At 45.8% G+C, this 25,886-nt stretch overlaps 1 protein-coding gene across 2 annotated transcripts; it reads left to right on the top strand.

Annotated features, from left to right (window-relative positions):
- The first annotated feature begins 1,403 nt into the window (after window positions 1-1,403).
- On the top strand, window positions 1,404-22,963 carry TECPR1 (tectonin beta-propeller repeat containing 1). 2 transcript variants are annotated; one of them, XM_042863987.1, is made up of 25 exons: window positions 1,404-1,477; window positions 2,301-2,533; window positions 4,036-4,218; window positions 4,725-4,847; window positions 5,520-5,645; window positions 7,086-7,260; window positions 7,353-7,453; window positions 8,898-8,999; window positions 9,351-9,496; window positions 10,320-10,828; window positions 11,517-11,662; window positions 12,564-12,719; window positions 13,249-13,398; window positions 13,652-13,809; window positions 14,835-14,962; window positions 15,237-15,339; window positions 15,542-15,638; window positions 16,041-16,120; window positions 16,394-16,450; window positions 17,864-18,038; window positions 19,259-19,394; window positions 19,686-19,778; window positions 20,366-20,472; window positions 20,871-20,990; window positions 21,293-22,963. In XM_042863987.1, exons 2-25 carry the CDS (start codon window positions 2,303-2,305, stop codon window positions 21,485-21,487), a joined length of 3,597 nt encoding a protein of 1,198 aa, XP_042719921.1. In that variant the 5' UTR covers window positions 1,404-1,477; window positions 2,301-2,302; the 3' UTR covers window positions 21,488-22,963. The 2 variants fall into 2 exon arrangements, with proteins under 2 accessions (XP_042719921.1, XP_042719922.1); XM_042863988.1 differs by lacking the exons at window positions 17,864-18,038; window positions 20,871-20,990; window positions 21,293-22,963 and having other exon boundaries at window positions 20,366-20,457.
- The last annotated feature ends 2,923 nt before the right edge of the window (window positions 22,964-25,886 follow it).

Genomic DNA, 25,886 nt, shown 5'->3' with positions numbered 1-25,886 from the left:
ACAGCCCGGCTCGGACATCAGCGCGGCGGAGTAACGTTGTCCCTCGTTCACGCAGCAACCTCACCGCTCTGCCGGGCACTGAAACCAACGCCTGGCCCAAATCCTTCTGGATTTTACAAAATATCCCTCGTTACCTCCTTACAGAACAGACGTCACTAATGTAACAACAGCCACTGAACGAAGCTCGGCCTCAGGCACCGCTGTACGCGAAGCCCCCGGGCACGGAGGTGCAGCGGAGCCGTCAGCAGGAGCCGGGAGCTGCCGGCCACGGCGCCCGACCTCACGTGGAACCCGACCTCACGTGGAAGTTCCAACACGAGGAAGCTGCTCTGCCTGTAAGCAGCATGTCATGGGAGCCGGGCTCCTTGCACAGCCATTCCTGCCACGCGGGCAGTCGGGCAGGGTCACAGGGCTGTAGTTCAGATCCAAGCCGTGCGAAATTCACAGAAAATACTCCTTAACTTCTTCTGATGCCCAGAAAATAGGTCTTGGTCTCATCCACTTAAAAAGACTTCTGGACTAATAACCACTAACTGTATCAGAAACATGGCTGCCCAAACCCCTGCAGAATGAAATTCTGATCATCAAATGGTGTTTTATAAATAAATTTCACTAAAATGCTCAAATCATCAGAATGGTGCTGGGAGCAGTGCTGCAAAGCGCCCAGTAACATGGCAGGCAGCTCTGCCCCATGGACACCGAGCCCGTGGAGTGGGGCATGGGGCACAGAGCAGGGCATGGGGCACAGAGCAGGGCACAGAGCTTGCTGTGTCCTCCACAGCCACCAGAAGCCCCCGGTCTGATCCCCATCAGCCTGCCCGCTCCCTGTGAGGGAGGCCTGCAATGAAGGACAGCTCTCCATCCTCCTGCACTATCTTTGGTATGCGCAATAATCAGAAATAGTTTTTCTTTGCAGGTCTCCTCGCGTGGCAGTGCGAACTGACAGTCGTGGAAGTTCTCGTCTGTCTCCTGAGATTTCTGACTCCCTTCAGAACGGCTTGGAACGTGGCATCAAAAGTGGACCTCTCCCTGCAAACCCCTGCACCGCAGCTCCCTGTTTGGCAGCGGGCCGCAGGAGGCCAAGCGGCACGTTGGGTGTCCTTCCCTCCCCTCCCCACACCCCGAGCTGTGCCAGGAAGGATCCCCTCGGTCTGATGCTCCAGACAAGGTGTTTACATTTAGGCTAAGCGCAACCCCACGTAAACGCCGTTCGTTCCAACCCGGCCGGCAACCGGCACCCAGCGCACGGAGCCGCCCTCTCCTGCCCCAGCCGCTTTCCCCGGGGAACGGAAGCCTCCCGCAGCCCCGCACAGGGCGCTGCCGTGACGCTGCCCGCCCACCGGCGGCGGGACGGCCATTGGGAGCGCGGCCGTCACCGCCCCGCGCCGCCGCGCTGCGGGGCCGCCGCGCCGGGCCGCGCCGGGGCGAAGCGGACTCCGTTCCGCAGAAGAGGAGCGGCAAGGCCGGCACAGGGCGGGTGAGCGGCGGGAGGGCGCGGAGCCCCGCGGGAAGGGAGCGGCGGACGGGGCGGCGCTGACAGCCGTGGGCGCGGGGCGGCTGCCCGGCCTCGGCGACGGCTCCGCCTCGGCCGCCCTGGGTCTCTCGGCGCTGCTCGTGCGACGCGTTCCGAGATCCGCGCGGATGCGCAGCGGCGAGCCCACGGCCGCGGTGCCGCCGTTAGAACGGCGACGCGCGCTCCTTCCCGATGAATTATCGTCGTCTGCGGCCGTCTCGCGGTCGAAGTCCCGCGGCGGGGCTCTCGGGCTGCGGGCGCTCGGCGGCAGCTGCCGGGCCGAACCGCAGGCGCGGAGCTGCGCGTGGAATTCTCCGTCTCGGTTCCGCCGCATTCATCGCGGCGGCCGTAGCCGTACTGACGGCAGCGCGGCTGAGCTGCGGGGGAGGCGGCGGGGGCCGGGGGCCGCCCCGGGAACGGCAGCAGCACCGCAGGCACCCGGCTTCGCCTGCAGCACGGCCCGCATACCTTCCGTTCCTCTGGGATTTCCCACAGTTCTCCTCCAAACACTCCGTCTCAAAATTTCAAAGGACGATACCCAGAAAGCCGTTTATTTCAGCTGCCTTGAATATCTTAATTCAGCTGTGTGAATTTTCGGAAGCATACAGGTTGTTTAAATGCACATCTCTGACTGAAAGAGCCCTGGCCATCAGCTTCACAGGGGCTCTTTTTAAAATACTGCTCTTCACATTTTTTCCACGTCATTTGACTGGGGCTGGCTCTGAGCAGAACGGAACCCGTTTTTCAAAGCCGACATTTCCATTGATCACCCCTTTTTGCCTTTCAGACATGGCCATGCCCAGTTCCCTTCTGTGGGCTGTTGACATTTTCGGGAGGGTTTACACTCTGCCTACAGTTGGCCAATACTGGGAGCTCTGTAAGGACGCACAGCTGGAATTCAAGCGGGTCTCTGCTGTCAAGCAGTGCTGCTGGGGAATAGCCTGCGACCATCAGGTGTACACCTACGTATTCTCGGGCGACGTTCCCATCAGATACCAGGAAGAAACCTATGAAAATCAGGTATGCGGTGTTATGGGTACTTCTGCCATCTACTCTTCAGAATGAAACAACAGTACATCCTTAGACCAGCTGTCCCTGCACGTTTTTCTCATCCTGTAAGTTGTGCTTCTGAGGAGCACAAACGTGCCAGGTACGTTACTCTTTCAGTGTTTTCATTCCCAAAGGAAAGTCTTTCCTAAAGCAACGGCAGCAGTGCTGCAGCACTCTGCACAGCGCTTCAGATGGGAGCTGATGAGCGCAGTGGGTGACAAGCACACATTCCCTGACAGAAACATCCAGTGTAACTTCCAGCCAACAAAAGCACATTATTCTTAAGAAAATACTATTTTTGTAATGTATCAGTGGATTATCTGATATGGGCACTGACTCTTCATTAAAGTCCATTTCCAGCTTTTTTGTATTAAAAATGTTATTAAGATGATCCTTTCCATGGAAGATACTTGGAAAGAATGTCTTTAAATTAGTATTTTAAAGAAAACTTCTCCGTTTTCTTTTTAACTTAACCAGAAATTATTTGAGAGACAAAACAGGAGGATTCTCTTCAATACATTTCACAGCTTTCTAAGGGGTAAAGGGAGAAATGTAAGCTGAGAACAGACGTTAACTTACCTACATAGGTGAAAATATAACAAACTAATTTAATACATAATTTAACACTTTTTAATTTAACTTTCCACTCCAGAATGTTCCTTCTCCATGGAAACACGTTGTTTAAGAAGTGCAAAACTTTAAAAGCTATTTGGTTTGTTACTGTAAACTTTTGTTTGTTGTAGCCTAAGAAAAATGGAAAACAGGATATTGGAAAATACAAAAAAGTTTTCTGCAAGAGCCAACAACAACAGAATTAAACTCCAGCAGCACCCTGACATGCAGGGCAGCATTACCTGACAAACCTCACCAGTGTTTCTATAATGGGCAACACTGTGGGGGAAAAAAAAAAGAATCACAGCTGTGCTGGTGAGAAGCCAAGCAAGTTATCTGTTCTGCAACTGATTAAAGCCAGATTTAGGAAAAAAAAATCCTCTTTGTAACATAAGGTACAAGAGCATTTCCTGATGTAGTTGTCTTGACGTGGTTTCTGGCATAGAAACAATGCTGTTTTCCTAGTGTAGGCAAGATGCTAATCATCTTTCTCCCATGAGTTACACCAGAAATCCCAGTGCCATCTACGCAGCAGTTATCCTAACACTGCAGTGTCACACATCACCAGTGCACTGCTAGCAGTAAGCTGCATCGCTGGGCATTCCTGTTTATGCAGCTGAAAGCTACTCGGCTGGGACCAGCACTGCAGCCCAGCAACCCTTCTGTGATACTTTAAAAAAGCTGCTTCCAAAGAACACGAACTGCAGTTGCAGCATCAACTCCTGCTCATCCACCCCAAGAACCAATCTCATTCTGATCTAGTCTGAAAATAAACCCATTGCTCATGATTCCGTTGGGGTTTGCAGATTCCACTGTGGCGATGGGACCTCAAGTAAAACATTTCCTTTATTTCCTGGCAGCGCTGGAATCCAGTCGGGGGCTTTTGTGAGAAATTACTGCCCAGTGACCGCTGGCAGTGGAGCGATGTGAGCGGGCTGAAGCATCAGCAGCTTGATAGCTTCACACTGCCTTCACCACACTGGGAGTGGGAGTCTGACTGGTATGTGGATGAAAATATTGGAGGGGAACCAACAGAGAAAGGGGTAGGTGAACAATACTGAAAAGAGATCTGTTCTGGGAACCCTTAGTCTGTAAGCTAGGAGGCATTTGTAGAAGTGGGAGAAAGGTCTGTGAAAATAGAAAGCACTTAACTTGCCATAGCTGCTTCTTTCTGGGAGATAGCTCAACTACAGCACAGCATGAGGAAGAATCTTGTTTGAAGGCTTCTTAAATTTATAGAAGTTGTTTTTTTTCCTTGCATTGGGCCATGAACTGCTGCCAGCTCGGTATCACTGCTTTTCATAATCATTATGAAGAAAGCAAAATGCTTTACTGTGTCTTGTTTGTTCTGTACATATCATGCAGAGGAATTAGGACATGATTCATAAATCCTTCATAGAATTAGCTGGTCTGTTTAATCAGGCTGTTGGGACATGCACAGAAACTTGTGCTGGGTTTGTAAGAATGACTGTGTGCAGAATTCCTCCAAGTAAAGATTTCGGGCTTTTCCTTGCTGCAGATTTTCATGAAAGAAAACTTCTGTTTGCAGGGCTGGACTTACGCCATAGACTTCCCCAGTACGTACACGAAGGATAAGAAATGGAATTCTTGTGTGAGACGCAGGAGGTGGATCAGATACAGGAGATACAAGTCACGGGATGTTTGGGCGAAGGTTCTGGAGATCTTTTTCATATTAACTGAAGTGATTTTTCTGAAATCACAAACTAATATCCCTGTGCTTATAGTTGATTATCGTTGCCCTCCAATTTGGACCTGGATTCCTTGATTTCCAGCCTTGTAATTTGTGTGAGCATAAATGGAAATTGGGATTTTCCATAGGAACCCGTGGCAGTAAGGTGCCACATTTCATGCTAATGCCATAGAGATGCTCAGCTCCTTTACAAATTTCAAACCAACTGTTTAAGTTACCTGGTTATTTCACAAAGCATTCTCTTTCAAGACAGTGCCTGTTTAGCATCATTTACCAGCTCTGTCCTTTATCTGTATGAATAACTGTTCTTTTAATAATTTCTGTTCCGTTCTGAGAACGTGCAGAAATTGTAGTTCATGATGTTCCAGCTCTCCAATTCAAAGAACATTTCCATGGAGTGTTCTGCAGCAGAAATTTCCTTAGCTGGGGGCTGAAACAATGACTCCGTGTTGCTCCAGCTGTTTCTCCACTCTGTATCTAGTAGCCTACAATGACAGGCAGAAGCTCCATGCCTCACCATTTTAGTAAACAATACTTAAAGCCATCCACACTGATCAAACTAAGCCGTCAGCCAGCTCACCAATTCACTGCAGCACTTTCCTTCTGTTCCCAACCATCCTACCCTTGCTTCAGATTGTGTCACACGATGACCCAGACCGGCTGCCAGACCCGTTCAATGACATCTCGACTGGAGGATGGGAAATCACCGATGAGCCTCCCGGCCGCTTATCAGTATGGGCAGTTTCTTTACAAGGAAGGGTGCGTGCATATTACATAAGTTTCCTAATTTGAATTACTACTGAAAAGGAATTAAATACTTTTAAAGCAAGACAGGTTTGTTATCATCTTACACTGGTAAGAAACTATGCTGTTTGTGCATCTGGCAGATGATCTAAGAACTGCTGACTGTAAGACTACATTGTTTGACAACCTGTACTCTAAATGGGGAGGCTTAGTATTTCCTATGGTTGCTGGGCTTTGGAAGCATTAAACCTCTATAAACAGCCGAGTCTTACAAACTTGGGCTGACTGGTCCTGAAAACTGCTCACTGTGGCACCACTTAACAAAGAGAAAGGCCTGCTCCTTAAAGTTCTCTAGAATTGGAGAGATTTGAGGTGCTGTTAGAGTTTCCTAACTTAGCAATGTGGAATCCAGCTCTGGAACATTATCATTTTCTATTGAAAACTATCCATCTTTTTTCTTTGTTTTTAGGCCATCCTAAAGTCTATCATCTTTTGCTCAGTGATGTAAAGATGGCTTCTTTCTTTCCATTATTGTTAGAGCTGAGTAGCCTTCTTTGTCTCTAAACAATTTCTATCTTGTGGTTTCATGAAGAACAACATTCTAACAGGTAGCCTGAGACTTTAAATCACGCTTCACTCTGCCTGGCAAAGTAGAAAATCTTGGTTAAATTGTTTAAAAAAAAAAAAAAAAAAAAAAAAAAAAAAAAAACCAACTTCCTATGCCTCAGACTCCCCAGTAATAAGTGACAAGCATCCCGCTCCTAAGGCTTACTTGACTGACATATAAGACACTTTCATTTCCCAAAGTGAAAGCTTCTGGAGGCAAAGTGTATTTCTAAAAATGCTGCTATGGCACTGAGCAGTTGTGTTTTGAGCATCCATATGCCCACTACACGCTGCTTTCTTTGTTTGATGCTCTTACACCCACTGGGGTCTCAAGATAAGCACGCAGGCAGTGCAAGCAGGCCAGCGGATGGACTGGATGTCTCTTGAGAGCTGCACAGAGAATGGAATTTTTACCCATATTGCAGCAAACTGTGCTCAGTGAAAGTGAGTTTGGGCTCTCATTCTAACAGGAACACATCTGTGCTGGATATTTGTTCCTCCTTGGTTGTTTTTTTTCTTTAAAACACACTGTGACAGACTGAAGTGTTGGTTTTGTTTTAAATCTTGAAATATACACAGAACTTACTGCAACAAGTCACGTGTCCAATCCAGATTCATTTCTATGATAAAAGCTAACCTGTGAAAACACCTCCTCCCTTAATAAATAAAGAAATAATCTTAAATAGCATAAAAATATTTTTAAGGGCCAGAGAGCAAACATGGAACAAAAAGAACAAAAAAGGTGCTTGTTAAAGAAGTGTTCTTTCCAGTCCATCAAGATGTCATCATGCTTGTCTCAACAGTTTCATTGTTGTAGTCACATTTTTCTTTCTTTTAAAACTTGCCTAGGTGTGGTACAGAGAAAATGTTTGCCATCACAATCCAGAAGGTTCCACGTGGTCCTTAATCAGCACTCCTGGTGAAGTTGCACAGATCAGCTGTGGGCCCTATGACCTCCTTTGGGCAACTCTGTGGGAAGGGCAAGCTATTGTGAGAGAAGGAATTGACAGGAATAACCCTCAAGGTATTTTATATTCACTGGGAAACTCCTTTGGTTTTTGTAGCGTTTAACAAGAAAAATCACATACAATGGCTTCTGTGTTTTATTTCTTGCAGGAATTTCCTGGAGCACTGTGGAGTCCCCAAGCTCTGAAAATGGGATCATGCACGTCTCTGTGGGTGTTGATGTGGTGTGGTGTGTCACAAAGGATCGGAAAGTAAGAGCTTAATGCCCTGGGCCTGTTTTTTTTACTTCCTTTTTGTATCTGCTTTTCTGAAATGGGCAAGTAACTTTCATAGGAAACACTGGTGATTTGGTCTTCCTATACCTACAGTTTGGGGAATTCCATTCCCTCTTGCTATAGGAATGCTCTCTGGTTTGTGATACACATAGTTGAGTGCAACTTGACAGATCTCTTGATATTGAATCTTCCCAGGGAAGAAAGTACGTTTGATGTCAAACACTAAGACACTGTAATACTTCTGGATCCCTTACTTTCACACTGTAACTTCCAGAACTTAAAGTTTCATAGAAGATAGGCAATGTGAATGAGATTCTTTCGTTGGCTGTATCCTTCATGGGCTTCCCATGATGTTATGTGACTGAAGCACAGGAACTGCTATAAGTCAAGACAGTCACACCACGATAGAGTAGCTCTTGCTTTAGACATGCATTTTGGGATAAACGAATGCCTAGTGGTTTAAAATAATTGAGTTACTCTGGATTAATGAGGCACTGTTTGTCAACTGTGCCATTGTACCCAACTGCATCCTGTCTGCTCCATGTGCCAATAAAGCCACTATATAAAAATAGAAAAGCTAATATGTTGTAAGGCTATAATGCAATGAAAAGCACAACAACAACAACAGTAAGAAAATCCTAGGCTGCAGCAAGTGAGGATACGCCCAAATGCAACAAACATGAACACAGAAATGGGGCAGGGGGGAAAAGCTGCTTGCCTTCAGAAGGCCTCAGGTATGCAGGGAGGATCTCCAAATGAGATCCCTTTGCCTCCACTGCCAGCCCTTAAATGAGGGCTGGGAAGGGGTGGATCCTGGTTCCACCCTTCCATCACTCAGTGCATTGCATTGCATTGCATTGCATGCACCTGAGCTCCCCTGGGCTGCCCTCCTTCCCACCAGGTGCTCCATCACTGCTTCAGGCCACGACTCAGCATTTCCACTACACGTTTTTCTTCAAATCTGCCCAAAACACTCAAATGCTGGGTCTGCCACACATTTCAACCAACAAGTTCTAACATAGCTGCTTGCCATTATAAGTCCAGATCCTAAATATAAACTTCCAGCTGGAAATTCTTCCAGGTACCCAGCCCACACACACTTTCTGATTGGTAAAAACTAATCTAAGAGTAGGCAATTTATAGAGCAGTATCTCTGAAAAGATCCCTCTGACAGCTCCTTCTATCGTCCCAGCTTCACAGGAATGCTATTTGGAAGTTGATATAGTCACCAACAAATAGCCTACAATTTACATGTAAGAGCAAATATTTTTCCAGGGGCTGAGAAACTGTAACTGTCCTAAGAATTATTTTATCTTCACCTGATTAAAACTGGTGCACTGAAGAAAGTAAATTTCACCTGTCAGCATGCCAGTACAGTACAGAAGGGGCAAACCTTAAACTTCAGTTGTTGTTGTTGCAGGTGTGGTTTAGAAGAGGTGTGAACTCACATAATCCATGTGGAACAAGCTGGATTGAAATGGTTGGAGAAATGATGATGGTGAACGTAGGCTTAAATAACCAGGTAAGATAGCTGTGTACAAGTTGTGAGGCTACGTGTGTTCACTGCACAGCCGGGGGCCATCAGCAATGCCCAAGAGGGTCCATGTGACTGAACTGCTAGGAAGCAATGCATGGCTTTGTTCTTCAGAAGATAGCAGTCAGCACATCGCCTGTGTGACACATTCATGTCTTCTTGTGATGGTACAGAATTTTGATATTGCAACTACAGCATCGGCAGTAAACAAGAACAGAAAGGGAAAATGCTGAGTTTGGCAGATTTTCACAGTGAATTTTCCAGTGCTGCACCTTTTCTGTAAACAGTACCCAGCTACATTCCATGCCGTTTCCTTCACCAAGCCCTTTCCTTCCCTAGGTCTGGGGAATTGGCTGTGATGACAGAACAATCTATTTTCGCCAAGGTGTCACGCCAAGTGAGCTCAGTGGGAAGATGTGGAAGGCAATTGTTTGTGGTCGAGAGAGTGACAGATCTCAGACGGGGAGCTCAACAAGTCTGCTCAGGTGCTTCGTAAAATACCTGATTGAGTCTGTACACGAGGAGCTTCAATGCTAGGAGATACTTTGGTACAGGCAGAGAGAAGCAGAGAAGGCATCTAACCATTATGTACACCAGAGAGCATTTACTTTTTTTGCCATTAAAATTAACAGTGGGCAGCAATTGCTGCTCTAAGAGCAGAAGCTGATGCTCCCACTTTGGAGCTCACTGCACGTTGGCAGTACAGAACATGTTTTACCAGGCTTTAGTATCCCTATGTGAGCCACTCTTTAATAAAATAAGACATTACCTGTGAAATACAACGAAGGAGTGCAAGCTCCACTTAGCATTACCCTTCTCAGTGTCACCATGTTTCTTTCTCAGGAGATGAAGGCAGTACCTCCCTGCTGGGTGCTGGCTGTTGGCTGTGCAAGATGCCAACACTGCACACTGCTGCTGGCATGCTGCAGAAGCTACCTGAGACATTGCTCTGAGTAGAAGCCCCCTCTAGCTGAGACAAAAATCACAAAATAATGGGCTTTTAAAAATCCTACTATTTCATATACAGAAAATGTGATGTTGCTTCAGTGTTTTCCTGAGAGTTGTAGGCAGCGAACACCCTTTTTTTCCCCCCCAAAAAATGAGTGGAATCTCCTCTCGTCTTTCAGTTTTACTGTACTGATCTGCCAGATTCATGTTACTCTTCTCTTAATGATAGTTTCCTACCTTTAAAAGAATCTACTGTATCTCTCCTAAAGCTGGAAGGCTGCGTTGATTTCTGTGGTCTTGGGCTTGTCTTACTTTACAGTATTTGAATTGTAGTTAATTAATTATCTATTTGTCCTTCAGTGCTGGCTGTTTCTTTACCGATGATATTCAGAACCACACAAACGCCATCATTCAGGGTGATGCAGACACTTCCTCGGACACAGAGCTCTCAAGCATACCCACAAACTTCAGCAGCACACCCCCAACGGGAGCAGCAGCCAGCAGCACAGGCAGCCAGGCAGCAGGAGCACCTGCCAGTGTGACTGTGGATCCTCTGGACTCTGATCAAGAAGCCCCTGCTGCTTCAGCAAATAACGAGAAAGCTCACCTTGAAAGCCGTAAATCCACAAATCCAAATCCTCCTGCAGAGCTGCAGTGGACAAACATTGACTTAAAGGAGGCCCACAGGCATGCAGTCCTCTCCATCAGCACCTTTGCAGAAACATCCAGCCTGTCTTCCCTGGGCATGTTCTCTGTGGGAGCTGAAGAACAGTACGGAGCTGATGAGCACCCACTGTGGGCCTGGGTGTCCGGGGGAGGCTGTCTTGTAGATCTGCACAGCCCACTGAAATGGTTCGCTGTTCCATCAGGTACAGTTCAGTCACTGCAGCAGACCATCATTTCCAGTTACGGCTAATCACACTCATTATAAAAATGATTTTTGTTGCTTGTTGTTTTGGTGCAAAACTTCTGGTAACACATTAGCTCAATGCAGTGTTTTGTTACACTCCGTGTCTGAAGATAGTGCTGCATGTTGGGATTGAGATACAAAAACGTAAAGGTGGTATTTTCTCTCAGCTTCTGTAAGAATTTGGTAAAAAAATAATCAGTGTGCTGGAAATGCAGCATCGGGCAGAACCCAAAACAGTGCTGAATAATAACTAAAGCAGTGAGAAAGGCTCTCATGAGAGAGGCAAATGCCACAACCTCTGACTGCCCTCTACCATCCGCAGTGAGACAAGGGTAAGACAGGAGTCACTGAGAGGCCCAGTAAACTGAGCCCCACTGATAACTGAATGAGGCTGGAACGCCGACTCTGGCAATAATGGAATATAACCACATCTTCAAAATAAGCCATGTACTGTGGCATCCCTGCGTTTTCTAATGGCATAACAATTAATGCATGGTACTTGCTAATTATCTCCAGTGAGTGACAAGTAGCAAAATCTTTTAGGCTGGACTGGCTCAGTCTGGTGTTCAAAGGAAAGTCAAGGATTCCTTTTTCACAGGACTGTATTCCAAGGTCACTGAAATGTACTGGTTTGGGTTCTGTTCCAGGTCTGTCGTCCTCTGCGCAGTCTCTTTCTCTGTCCATCACTCCAGCACAGACAGCAGCATGGCGAAAGCAAATCTTTCAGCAGCTCAGTGAAAGGACAAAGAGAGAACTGGAGAATTTCAGGCACTACGAACAGGCTGTTGAGCAGGTAAGCCATGAGGACGCCTACGTCTGTCTCCTGGGCACTTGGATGTAGCAATATTGGGTATCAACAATCCACTTCTGATGTACTGATCTGAATTTACTGTCAGCTTTCTATTCCCCTCTTTATTTTAGTCTGTGACAGCTCTCCTGCAGTACCACTGTCAAGGTTCCCTGTGGGAAACCAGCAGCTTAGCAAACACTGGCTAGCAGTTTTCACCTAAAAACATCAGCTCATCATTCTGTATAGGCATAAATACAGCACTGGTCAGCCATGGCTTAATATCCTGAAGAATCAAAGTCAGAAAAACATTTGCAGCCATGGAACACTGTAAGAATTATTCCACCACAATATGAGGATCTCTAATTGAAATAGTGACTCCCTGTTCCTCTGTGACCATTAGGTGATTAGTTAGCTTGCATCAATAAAGCAGTGACAATAGTATCAATAGCAGCACTGAAATGGCAGCCCTTCTCTTTGAAGTTCCCCCTTTTTAAGACTCCTCAGCTCTTTTCAGATTCATTCATGGTTTGAGCCTCTTCACAGCTAATTACTGAATGCCAGTTGCTAAGTCTGCAATTCATTGTTTAAAAACAGTTGGAGTCCAGAGTTTTAATTCAATTTTAAAAGATTATGTCAAAACCCCGGTAAGTGGGAGCAGAAACTGTGTTATAATAAGGGACACAATAGTATCAGTAACTGATTTACACATCATTTCAGTGCCTTTCTATACAGTTTTGTCTGTTTTCATTTTGTTTGTCCCTGACACTAATATACCCTGTGTCAGAATTAACAGATGTGATAAAGACCTGCAGCAGAGATTTCCTGTGCTCACAAGAAACAGTATTTGGGACAAGGAGTAGCCTTGCAGTTTCTTTACTTTGGAAAATTCGTGTTTGCATTACAGTCAGTTTGGGTTAAAACTGGGATGTTGCAATGGTGGAGAAACTGGAAGCCTCATAAATGGATGGATGTGCGAGTGGCACTCGAGCAGTTCACTGGGAGCGACGGAATGCGTGACAGCATCCTGTTCATCTACTACATGTTTCATGAGGAGAAAAAGGTGCGTTCAGCTTGAGACCTCAAAAGAATCACACATGGCAAAGAAAGATCCTGTGAAGGAAAAGAAGTGTTTTTAATTATAAATTATGACATGTTGTTTTGGGAATCAATTTGAAGGTATGCCAGGGTAATAGTGAGCCTGAAGCTGTTCTAAGCTAGAGCTATGTTAATTCTCTGTCAGAACGCCCCTTCAGCAAGCATCCACAGTGCTTAATCCATCAGCTTTGCACTAATTGGGATTTGCTCTGGAAGCTCAAAATGTTCCCAGCTGTGAGGAAAGAAACAAGCTTAGCTGGCCAGAGTCATGACAAGTAGGGATGATGCATACATGCAACAGAAATCAGAGGAGGCATAGGCCTGGAAATTGAGTTCCATGTTAGCAGCAGGATTCCTTCTGTACCAAGAACTGACTCTTTGCTGTACTTGTCAGGAGGCCTTGCTCATTGTCTTGAAGTGCAAGACTGCCGGCACTGAGGAAGGAATATCTTGAGTTTGTTCACCCTGGTCACATTCATTTTCTCTCTTCTTAGTATATTCATGTGTTCCTGAATGAAGTCACTATTATAGCTGAAGTTCTGAAGGAAGGCAAGCACTCCTTTGCCCTGTACACACCTGAAAGGACAAAGCAGCGATGGCCAATCTGCCTGGCAGCCACAACAGAGCAAGAAATGCATGACTGGGTAATTTGTGAATTCTTCATTTCAAGCTGACCGTCTTTGAGATAAGACATAAAAGCTAGTCTCTGAAATCTGAGCACTGCATTTACACTATCTGGGCCCCTTATGTATCTCCACAAATCAAGTATTTTAAAAGTCCTATTCAAATTTCTTCACAGGCAGCTGAGGCTTCCTGTCTCCTCTGCTGTGAATCTGCGGTTATCTGCCGTTCTCACTGAAGAAGAATCCTTCTGGTTCTCTGCCTTTTGTTTTTTAGCTGTCTCTGCTGACCATGTCTTGTTGTGAAAGCAGACGGATTCAAGGCCCTCCTTCTCACCAAGCCATTTGGTCAGTTAGCTGTAAAGGAGACATCTTCGTTAGCGAGCCAAGTCCTGAGCTGGAGGCTGGACCACAGCCGATGCCGTGCGATCAAATGTAAGAAGCTGTGCTTTTAGCATGGGCTGCCATCCTGCAAAATCTGTCTTCCATGTCCAGTCAGTGGCTTTGATGGGCTGCCATCTGTATCAGTGTCTGAGTCAGGAAATCTGAAGTTCTCAGTTCTCCCCAGTCACTGTAGCCCAGGAGCATCTCCTGTTTAGTTCTATTACGACTATGACAATACAGTTCTGCAAGCTCTCCAGGCACAAAGTAATCAGCCTCAGAACTGATGGGTTAAAGGCCAAACCTTCAGCTTAAATAGCCCTACATTTGAGTTATTTCACAAAGTGCCTTTCAGTAATAACGCTTCAGAAATACTGTAACCACTTTCCTTCAGGGTAGAGCTCCTTCAGCATCTGACAAATCACAAAGCAGATGTCCTCTTACACCTTACTTGGGGAGATCTGCAGTTTAGGCCATCTCCCTCCATTCCCGTAACTAAAGTACTCCTCTGTGGTTTCTTTACTTTCCCCATTCTTCTCCCGAGAATTACCACAGCTGACTGGCTGTATAAAGCCCACAAAAGGATTCATCTGCCAAGATTAAAAGTATAGGGAGAATTAAATCTGCCCTTTTTTTTTTTTTCTGATCTCCATAGCAGATATATGAAATATTTGTATTATTGATAGATAAAGGCAATTCTTAGAATTAAGAATCAGGATGAAGTTACAGCAGAGGCAGTGGATGGCTGCTAAGAAGTACAGATAGTAGCCAGACTGTTCTAACAAGCTCACAAAAGAAAACAAAACATAAGCTACAAAATAAAAGGGAAGCAATATAATTCAGAGCCTGACCATCCCCAGAGGAGACTGACAGGTTCCCTCCAGCAACTTTGCAGTAGTTGTTCAGAGGGAATGCTTTCAACTGGCAACTGCCTTCACTCACTGAATGAGCAGAGGTTAAACAAACAAGGAAATAAAGCTGCCATTTCCTCAGGATATGACAGAGTTGAGAGGGGTAAGAATACGTTCCTGATGGACGTGGTATGGGGTAAATGTAAAACGCTGTCACTTTTCTGGCAGGTTTTGGCGTCAAGTTGGAGGTCATCTTCGACTGGTAGAGTGCAATAACCGAGGCGTGGTGTGGGGCATAGGATACGATCACACCGTGTGGGTCTACACTGGTGGATATGGAGGGGGCTTCATTCAAGGTACGGTGACTGTTCTCCTGTGAGGTGCAGATTTCTTTCTTATCTTCCCAACTGAGTCAGCTGTTCATGCTGTCCTTCCTCTAGCTTTTCTAATATGTAGGGCTGTACAGGCAGCTGGGCACCCATTGGGAAGGATTTGGCACTGCAATTTGATATTGTCAGCTTGAGAGTAAGAAACAGAATCATCAAAAATACTACTGTGGCTAATGGAACTGAAAATGCAGAGTCTATGAGGTTTACCTTTCCTGTAATCCAAATGATTTATTTCCCATAGGACTGGCCAGCAGTGCTGATAACATTTATACGCAGTCGGATGTGAAATGTGTTTACATCTATGAGAACCAGCGGTGGAACCCAGTCACTGGATATAGCAGCAGGTTGTTTTCTTGATTTGCAGCAATTATTTAGTGTACTTTTTTACTCATGTCAAATGAAATGTCCCAGGGTTTGTTCTAGCTTTGTTAGCGCACAAAACCTTTCATTTCTTTCATTTCTTCATTATTAAGGGCAGTTTTTTCCTCTCCCCTTTGGAATTCTGTTGTAAATACTTTGCATTCTCTGTGCACGATGTCACTGCAGAGGCCTGCCCACAGACAGGTACATGTGGAGCGATGCGTCTGGGCTGCAGGAGTGCACCAAAGCCAGCACCAAGCCTCCTTCACCGCAGTGGTCTTGGGTAAATCTTGCTTTGAAAGTCTTTTCACAAAGAGGGCAAGGCTTAGCAAGTAGGATATGAAACTTGGGATCTGGTGACCTGGGTTTCTCTTGTGGGCTTGTCACAATGCTTAACCTTGGTTTCCTCATTTGTACAACAGTAGCAGTGCTCCATAGTCACAAGAACATTAAGAGCTGGGGGTTCTGGCTGTTTTGTTTGTCTTGTGGGAAACAGATGTCTGTTCAGGTTGTTTCATTCTTCAGGTGAATTAAAGAGACCTGGGAAATTCTGTGTGAATGTATATTGCAAGTAGTAGAAGATTTCTAGCAAGCATGCCAAAAGGTGGAAGGGGAAGTATTGAAATAGGTTGTTGTTATGACCCACTCGGTGCTTACTGTGCTTGTCATTGTCTCGTGGCAATAGGTGTCCGACTGGTACGTGGATTTCAGTACTTCGGGAGGAACTGATCGGGAAGGCTGGCAGTATGCAGCAGACTTTCCAGCGTAAGGAGATAACTTTTCCTGCTTTAAATCCTCACAGGCATCTTTTAAGTTCTTTTTCTCATTTGTTGTTTTGCACATTAACCACGCTTTATCAGGGACAAGCAAGCCTTGATTGCTCCTGTCCTATGGGGACAGTAACACTGAAATTTGCAGGGGAGGTAGGGCAGCAGGTCTGTCTGGTGGACAGAAGCACAGACAATGCTCTCAGGCTGCCACCGAGGTTGGAGATGCCCTGACATGCTCATGAACGTATATTCCAATCTGTTTTGGTAGGTCCTACCATGGCCACAAGACAATGAAAGACTTTGTCCGACGGAGGCGCTGGGCAAGGTGAGGAACTGAGATAGGAGCACAAGGTTTGGAGTTGAACGCTAACTGCTCCCATAGTCTCCTTTAACTACGAGGGGAGGAGTCATCACACAGTGAGCAAGAGTAATAGTAAGGAAACCTGCAGTGAATAACCCACCTCCAGTTGAGAAGCTCAGGGTCCATAGCATTATGGCTTTTATTTTAAGCAGATAGGCTATTCGGTTTTGGGGGATCTGTAGAAAAAAAGTCAGCTAGTGATTCTCTGTATCTGCTCTCAATATGGTAAATTATTAAGGAATAATGAGATCTAGGCATTCTAATTCACCTAAAACAACAGGAATATGTGCCATCTATAGTAACTGTTTTAACATATGACTCCCACATGCTGTGCACTAGGCCACAGATAATCCCAGCCCCATTTAAATCACAGTGCACCACATCCAGATAGAACCAGGAAAATAGCAGACTGCAATTATTATATTCTACTGAGAAGGAAGGTCTGTGCATTTACTGTTTTTCCAGCTTCCCTATGCTTTCTCTACTAGAATACCTAATAATATGCTAACAAGTGACTGTGATCTGACAATTATGCATTGTTCAGTTTGCTGCTGAGGCTGCAGAGTGTTTCAGCCTTTGTATGATATCTTAAGAGGCCCTGAAGCATCAAGCCACTGTTGTTCCAGGCTATGCAACCAACCAAAATCCATTTAATCAAAATATGGACTTGAAATAAATGAAGCAACTTGAGAAATATTCTTAAGCCTGAACAGTTCTTCCTGCTTTAACATTCAACTTAAAGCTGGAAACAGATAGGGAACAGCTCATGGCCGGATGCTGTTCTTCAGAACCGGAGGCAGAGGAATGCCCTGAGTTTTTTTGGGTATTTGTTCCACACACAAATATCTGTTGTGACCACAGAATTTAACATAGTTTCCCTAGCAGGCAGCACCACTGTGCTGCAGCTGCCTCAGAAAAATGCACCAGTCTCAGGATGACCCATCTGTAACTTAGAAACCTTTTCTCTGCTTACCTTAGAATGCTACATCTGCTTTCTAACAGTTGCCACCAAAAAATTAAGTTGTAAAGCAATTCCCCTAGCCAAGACACAGGAATGAACTGTGTGTGGAGCTCCTTGTACAGTGGGATTCTCAGCTGATTTCACCATTCAGCTGCTGTGCACTGATTTACAGCTAGGATGCAGGACAGCAAAAGCTGCCAACTCCTCTGACAGCCTTGGTTTTGTGCAGTGAAATCAGAACAGATGTAGTAAAGCCATTTTAAATTAAAACAAAAGAAACAACCAAAAATTCTTATTGTACCTATTTAACGAAAGGACCTGAGGACTGTTCACAGTGAAGTCAACAACGGACCAGGGAACAGATTCAGTTATAGAAAGTACGTACTTCTGATGGGTCTGGGGTTTTTTTACTTCAGAAAATGTAAGATAGTCACCAACGGGCCATGGCTGGAAGTGCCTCCTGTTACCCTGTGGGACATCTCCATAATTCCCAGTTCAGATGCAGATGATGAAGAATCAGTAGCACTGTGGGCAATCAGTGACAAAGGAGACGTGCTCTGCAGGCTTGGAGTGACACAGCAAAACCCAGCTGTAAGGCTCCCTGTTTATTTTTATTGCCTTGTTGATGTATTTAATGTAATTACCCACGTACATACACGCAGTCATGCAGTGCCCTCTCTCAAAGCACCTCATTTTTTTTCCCTTCGTGTCCCAGATTTCAAAGTCCTTCTCCTGTAACTGTGACCATTTTCTGCCCATGTTTCTTACCTCAGTTTGTGTCACGCTGCTTCCAGTAAGCTCTCCTGTCCTGGGTGATCTTTGAAGGTCCCTTCCACACAAACTCCCCTCCCCTCCCCTCCTCTCCTCTCCCCCATATATTTCTCTTCAGTAAGTGCTTTACTTCCACTTTCTGCACTGATAGCTTTGTTCCTTTTTTCCCCCATTGTTGATAATATTTACATCCCATTCAAGTAAACTGCCCTGGGACAGAATTTCCCTTAACTTTATGTGGCAATTAGATGCCACTGATATCAATGGGGTTTGCCCACTGGCTTTTTGTAACTCTGCTCAGTTAAAAGGGGGTGCTGGGATTCCTACAGGTGTGACTTTCCTGTGTACCGAGATGGAAGTACCGACACCTCACATCCAATAAAGCACACAGGAAGGAGCCAACAGTAGCAGCACCCCAGCAGGAGCACACCTTTCCTCATAAACGTGCTGAAGCAACAAATTAGGGCTTATGTGCACTAGCTTTGAACTATATTTGCAATTGGAAAAAAATGTAATATACATATATTGTATATGCATGCATCATACATGTAATATACGTCAGTATTTGGAAAAAATGTGCAAGAAGACAAGCATGTACAGGGATTATTCTTTTTCCTTCCTGCTGAGCCTGTTACAACTGCACACATCTGTATGACAGCACAACAGCAAGACGGGGAATTTGTACATGGCATCTGAAAACAGATTTTAACCTGTCGATTTGGGGGATTATTGGTCTGTATAACCAAAAAAGAGTAATTTGAGACAAGAAGTCAGTCTCTATCCCAGCCACTCAGAAACATGCAGGCCCTGAATTCCAGAGATTTTAACTGGAAAGGCCCTGGTAAAGTTCAATCAAACTATTCATTTCAAAGATGCAATCATCTTCAAAGATCAGGAACCTTGTTTCTGTTCAGTCTTTTTGGTTTTGGTTTTTAATTATTATTACTTAGAATATTTTTCACTGCTTAGGGACTCCCATTTGGTAATCATTAAAATAATTTATCAAGAAGTTTTTAACCAGTTCATCTCTGATTTGTCAGGGAACATCCTGGCTCCATGTGGGAACAGATCAGCCCTTCATTTCCATCTCGGTTGGAGCATTTTTCCAGGTGTGGGCTGTTGCTAGAGATGGTTCTGCCTTCTATCGGGGCTCAGTGTCTCCAAAGAAACCTGCAGGTGAGCTCTTGTACTTTTTTGGTACAATCTTCACCTTATATGTGATGCAAGCTCTACTACATTGCCATGAATAATCATAGCATCCTGCTCATTACAGAAGTCAATTGGCTTTTCACTTGGGTGATTTGGAAACGCAGTTTGTCTCCAAAAAGAAGTTGTGCAAATGCACTGAGTGCAACATCTTCCATGGCTCCCGTGCACAGCTGTGCATTTCCACTGCAGACATTTCCAAGAACTCTTATATGTGATCTTGTTTTCTCATTATTTTACTCTCCTATTTCTGACTTCTAGGTGACTGCTGGTACCACATTCCTTCACCTCAAAAACAAAAGTTAAAACAAGTCTCGGTAGGACGAACGTCAGTGTTTGTGTTGGATAAAAATGGTAAGGGTTTTCAAAATTATTTATCAATGTTGGAAAAAATAGATCAGTATACATCAGTCCAGGCCAAATCATCTGCTTGGACAGGTTGTTATTCCAAGAGGAACAGAATTTCTTACTAAAAGAGACGTGTTTTGCCATAGCTGGTAGCACCTTAAGCAACAACCCTCATCTGTTCCTCCATCCATGCTGTTTTTTGGAAAAAAGTCACAGAGGTGACTCTCAGGAGAGCTGCACACAAGGCTTTTGTGCCTGAAGCCCTAAAACAGAACTAAGAATACCTTCCTGCTGCTAAAGCCAGAAACAAGTAGCTGCACCATGAAGAAACAAGCCCTTCGCACCAGTCTCCTTCAGAGACCTTACTCTCATGTTCTACATCTCTAAACCGTAGTTCTTCATATAAATATTTTTCCTAAAGATTTTTTTCAAACCAGAACAGTGGCAGTTTTCCAGAAAAGCTATAGAGTAACCTCAGAAACACACATTCCAAAGTAGGGACCTTGCTGTAAAACATCAGTCAGAAACATCATGTGTGCCTGCTCTATGTGGAGCAAAACCCCAAGCTGCAACCAGGACCTTTTGTTCCCCAGGCAATCTGTGGTACCGGCAGGGCATCACGCCGAGCTACCCGCAAGGATCTGCTTGGGATCATGTCTCAAATAACATCCGTAAAATGTCTGTGGGGCCCCTGGACCAGGTGTGTATGAAGCTTCCTGGCACACCATCAGGTTATTAAAAATTATGCTCAACGTATTTTTGTAATCAAATGTTCTTTGGCATGGTTTTATTGCACACTATGATTATCTGAGTGACAGAACCCTGACAGCGTGACAGAACACGACAGTGAAGTAGTGATACAGCCATTCCTTCAAAAGCCCTGATGTTCTATTTCTCTAACATTTCTATGCATAACCTCTTTCCTGTCAAGCTGTACTCTGGCACTGTTTCCACTACAACCCAGCTATCCGGCTGGGTGTCTGAATTAGAGCAGTCTGGGCTGCCTGCGAACACAGTCAAGCAGGCTTAGATTTGCCATGTCTGGGAATTGCAGCGTGAAGAACAAATGCTGTTACTGCCTCTTTTTGCTTTCTTAAGGTCTGGGTGATAGCTGACAAAGTGCAAGGAAGTCACGGTCTGAGCTGTGGGACCGTCTGCCACCGCACTGGGGTTCAGCCGATGGAACCCAAGGGCCTGGCGTGGGACTACGGCATTGGGGTACGTGTGGGCACCATGCTGCACTGAGGGGGCTGTTTGGAGACAGGCAGCAAGCTGGTGAGCTAGCAAGGGCTTGCACACCCGCAGGAAATCAACTTGTGTGCTCCTGTTTCATTTCCTTTTTTAAATTAAATGTGATGGATCGCGCAGTTATAGCTGGAAGTCATTTATTTGGATTTTAAATAGGTAACTTGAAAGTTAAGAAGTCATGAATAAATGTTATAAAACCAGCGGTGCACGTACAGCAAATACTGTACTTGCAGGCTGATGTTTCTCTTTTTGTATTTATCGATCCTTCATAGGGTGGATGGGAACACATCACAGTCAGAGGAAACGCCAGCGAGGCGCCCAGGAGCAGCGCGCCCAACGCCTGCGAGAGCCCCACAGAGCCCATGGGGTCAGAAGGCAACGGAAGGAGAGGGAAAACAGAAGGTTCCAGAACGCCTCTGCTGGTCAGTGAAAGACAAGAGGTGGACAGAAATGCAGTTAATTGTTAAACTGCGTTTTGCAAACAAGCGGTAGTCAGTAGAATTTAAAAGGAAACTAAATGCTCATTGCCTGAGAGAAAAACACAACGTTCTTGTGCTACTGATGTATTTTACCAAACTGGAATTTGCAATGGAGTAATTTAAATACTGATTTCTTCTACTAGGTCGTGTGTAAAATGTGACTTCATAGAAGTAAGAGTTTTGTCAGGACAGGAAAGCACTGCAGCCAACCGTGTATCACTGACCCTTTTCCACAGCTGCTTCACATCCATACAAATGTGAAAGTCTTTGCATACAACCATAGCATTTCTCATTTTTTTTAGATTTCACAGTATATTTTAGAGGCATACTTGACAGAAACATCAATATAAGTGAATCTGAGGCAGTTCCAGTGACTTGCACTGTGAACGTAACTACATGACTATAAACATTTAGGCAGTCACAACTTTGCTCACCTCAGTCCTGCTTGTGTCAGCCTGTAGAGCTCCAGCCATGTTACTCCTGTTCCCATCAGGAAAACTGAACTTCATACAGCTCAGCTCACGATGCAGTTATCAGTAAGGGACAACTTCTGCCATCTTGGCACACAGTAAGTAATATCTTAATCAAGAGGTGGAATCACTGGTCTTTGCATGACTGTGTAGACAGCATGGCCTATTCAGTCTTGCTAAGACAGGCACGATCTCATGCTAAATTGTCCCAACAGCAATACATTTCCTCTCCACCTTAATTGGAACCCTGATAACTGGGGGACAGATGCCCACCTAATGATGCTGGAAGGGACCCAAAAGCAGAGAGGTGAGGCTATGCTCCAAAGAGCTGCAAGGTTTGCTCTCATACCGCAAGGAGAAGAGCAGGTCTTAAATAAGATTCTGACTTCACATTGGTAGGGATGCAAAATAAGTTCACTAGTCCCAAGGGACATTGCCACCATACACTACTGCAGATTCAGGAGGAGGCTGTGCTCTTTACTAAGTGATTGATTCATCCCTTTCTTACAAGTGACCACTTTTCATTCCCAGAAAAGCTTATTTTCCAGTCTTTTGCTTATCTTAGTTAAACTGTGACATAAAACTATTTGCAGTCTAACCCATGGAAGTGCTAAGAAAGCACAATGCCCCTGGCAGCAGTTTACAATCCTTTTCCCTGTGTGTGTGACTGTGTATGAAGTTATTTTTGTACAACAAGCAGCGTGATGTGGTCTCAGTACTGTATTTGTAGAACCAAAACTGAAGTTTGCAAGTGTTTAAAGAATATATTTGACATTCTAACGCCAAGGAAAGCACTGTTTCCAAGTCCAAATGTGAATGAAGAGTGAAGATGCTGAGTCTCAAAGCCTGCTGATCTTTCTGACTGTGATGATCTGTTCCATACCTGCATTGTAGAAGCACCATAAGTGACGTTTGCATAAATTACCATACACGGATTTTTGCATAACTTGCACGGTAGCTCATCCAAATAAAAACGTTACCATATACATTTTTAGACGATTGCTCGAATTATATTTTCTCTGCGACGCATAAAAAAGCTTTTCCTTTGGTAGCGTTCCCACGTCCAACCCAAACGGAGCCCAGCAGACTGCAGCGCAGCCCCGCAGCCCTTCACGCGCTCGCCGCGTTACATTCAGCCCGAACCACTGGCGCTGTGACGGGACGGATTTATCCACACCGCGCCGCAATCGTTACGGCCGGGCAGCTCCCAACGAGGCACCGCTCAGCAACTTTTCCAACGCGTTCCTCCCTTTGTCAAAGCAAGCCGGCAGCGACGCCAACGCCGGCTCTCCCTCGGAAGCATCCGGAGGAGACCGCGACAACACGCGCAGGCCTCCCCGTAACGCAGCGCACCGCCGGAAGGCCGCCCGCCCCGCACAACGCATGGCGCTCCTCGCGAGAAGACGAGCCCGCCAACGCCTCGCGGCCCCCAGCGCCGCCTCCCGCTCCTTCCCTACAAACGACGCCGCACCGAGTTCCCCGCCGATCTCCGCGGCGCCTCGCTCACCCCGGTGCAGAGCGGCTCCTCCCCGCCGCGAAGGTCCGGTCGCTCCGGTGGCGATGGGCGCCTTCTCACGGCCGGGAGCGCCCGCCTCAGAGCCGCGGCTGCGGAACGTCCTGTGGCCACGAGCGGCGGCGCGTTGTAGGCGCAGACGGCGGGAAAATCAGCCCGCACCACAGAACGGCAGCTTCTGCCGCGCGGCCGGCCCTTTCACAGAGCTTTGTACCGCAGTCCGGCCCTGCAGGCGCTGCGCTTCTGGCGTCGCAGCCGCATCCTCGCGCTCCCTCACAGCCGCTCTCCCATCCCGGCGCCCGGGAGGAAGCCGGGCTGCCCGCCCCGCAGCGCGGCACAACAGCCGCAGCACGAGGCTGCAGCAGGACGAGGGGCGGCAGAGCTGCTCGTCCTCCGCCCGTAATCCAAAACGCACAGGGGTTAAGGAGCGCGGCGTAGCAGAGGAGCGGCTGTTGCACGAATTAGGATCCAACAGCGTTCGGCAAATCAAATCCGCCAGAGGCCGGGTTCCGTCTGACACAGGCGCCCCGTACTGAGAGCAGAGCCGACCGAGGCGCGGGCGGTCCGTCGGGAGGTTGCAGAGCTGAGGAGGAAATCTCAGTAACAGAACTTCTCACGGCGAGGGGAAATGGATTTCTGTAGTGCGATCCTGCTGCAAGAGCTCCTGCTCTATTTATTATGCTTCACAGCACTAGAACCTAGCAGTAGCACAGAACGAATCCCCATCACGTTACAGGCTTTGTTAGCAAATAATTTGCAACTAATCATCGCCCAATGTAAGACTATATTGAAAGATTATGATTTTGTAAAAATGAATTATTTGTGCATCATTTAATATCCTTTACAAACAGCCCAGAAAGCTCCTTTACTCAGGAGAACTCACACTCTAAGGAAGTTCTGTAGGTGTTTACAACAACAGTATTTTTAGAAGCTGTCGTGCTTTGCAAGATTTGAAATCACACTGTGTATCTTAAGTACCACAATGCATGTCCAGGACACAATAAAACCAAAGTAACGTCTTCCATTGCCTTTAGTGAACTCCAGAGCTGATTCTGCACTCCAGATAAATACTTGGGGTTAGAGGCCAATTTCACATGCACTGCTCTGCTCATCCAGTCACACTACAGTCATAGCACAGGCAAGAACAAACTGCTGAACAGTTGGGAATCATGATGGTAGCACTGATAACCAACGAAGACAAGTGCATTCAGGCCTATCTAATTCACAGGAATTCAGGACTGGCTAATTCACAATCCCTCCTGGCAGTGCAAGCTCTGAAAATTCCTTGTAATTTATGATAACTCTTTATACATAGCATAAGCTCTGGCCATGACCATCACCTCTGTCTTTTTAAGAAAAAAAAGGGGGCAGAGGTTTTAAACAGATGATTCTTACATGCAGCTAAGTACCGTAAAGGAGGAATGAAGGTAGCAGCTAACTAGGTATTTTTGCTAAGGCTATGATCATCGTCCCCACGTTGCTGTTGATAATGCTGGTACAGTTTGGGCCCCCAGGACCCCCCCAACCCTTCTGCAGCTGGACAGTGTCCATTGGACATATTGAGTATAATGGAGGTCAACGATTTAATGTAATTCTTGGCCAGTGTGAGAGTCTCTATTTTGGAAAGTTTATTCTCAGCTCTCACATGAGGGATTACCTCCCGCAGGGCCTGGAATGCATTGTTGAGCTTGTGCATTCTCTGCCTCTCCCGCTCATTGCTTTCCAGTCTCCTCAGATGTCTGTCCTTACTGCTCCAAGGATGCTTGGCTCTGGCTGCAGCAATCTTGCTGCTCTCCTTGCTTCCCCCACTCCTCCTCTCTGTGTGCCGCAGGCATTTCACCAGTTCCTTTTTTCTCATTGCAGACTCCTCAGAAAAGGCTTCTTTATCAGCTGTATGCCTTTTCTTCTTCCCTTTGGCTTTGGCCTTCATGTTTCAGTAGATGTTCACCAGAACATTAAGTATTAGTGTGCTGCAAAAACATGATACCAATATCTTTAACTGTTGGACAGTTTAACTGGGAACAACTGTTCTGATGCTTTTTTTTTTTTAAACAAACTTATCTGATGGTAAGTTTATTTCTTCAGTGAGGTCTACTGGCTGCCAATCTAGAGATGTTTGCTTCAAAACCATGGATGTTACCAGTCAAGATGCCTTATGCAGATGAACTAAGGAGAAAATCCTTCTAACAGAGTACAGGTAATAAAGCAGCCATCTATCACCTCAGACTCTTGCAAAATACATTGGGGCATCAGACAGAACTTGCAAGCTGTTACTCAAAGCAGTTTCTCCAGCTGCTTTTTGTGGCGGTAGTGGAAAAATGTGTGTTTATAAGCAGTCCACTAGAGGGAAGCATGACCCAACTCACCTGGTAGCTCAAGCTGCTGTCCAGGAGCATGCTATCAC

Source organism: Lagopus leucura, unplaced genomic scaffold (assembly GCF_019238085.1).
Source record: "Lagopus leucura isolate 7727_CA_CO unplaced genomic scaffold, USGS_WTPT01 Super-Scaffold_760, whole genome shotgun sequence".
NCBI classification, from domain to species: Eukaryota; Metazoa; Chordata; class Aves; order Galliformes; family Phasianidae; genus Lagopus; species Lagopus leucura.
The sequence above is the reverse complement of the archived record's forward strand: the minus strand, read 5'-3'. Positions and strand labels throughout refer to the sequence as shown.

What these genes read in the sequence shown, in the direction of transcription:
- TECPR1 (XM_042863987.1), top strand. Translation starts at nt 2,303, where the DNA reads ATGGCCATGCCCAGTTCCCTTCTGTGGGCTGTTGACATTTTCGGGAGG. An exon ending in GGGAACCAACAGAGAAAGGG is followed by an intron (nt 4,219 to 4,724) that starts GTAGGTGAACAA and finishes TTCTGTTTGCAG; the next exon opens with GGCTGGACTTACGCCATAGA. An exon ending in TGACACAGCAAAACCCAGCT is followed by an intron (nt 18,039 to 19,258) that starts GTAAGGCTCCCT and finishes CTGATTTGTCAG; the next exon opens with GGAACATCCTGGCTCCATGT.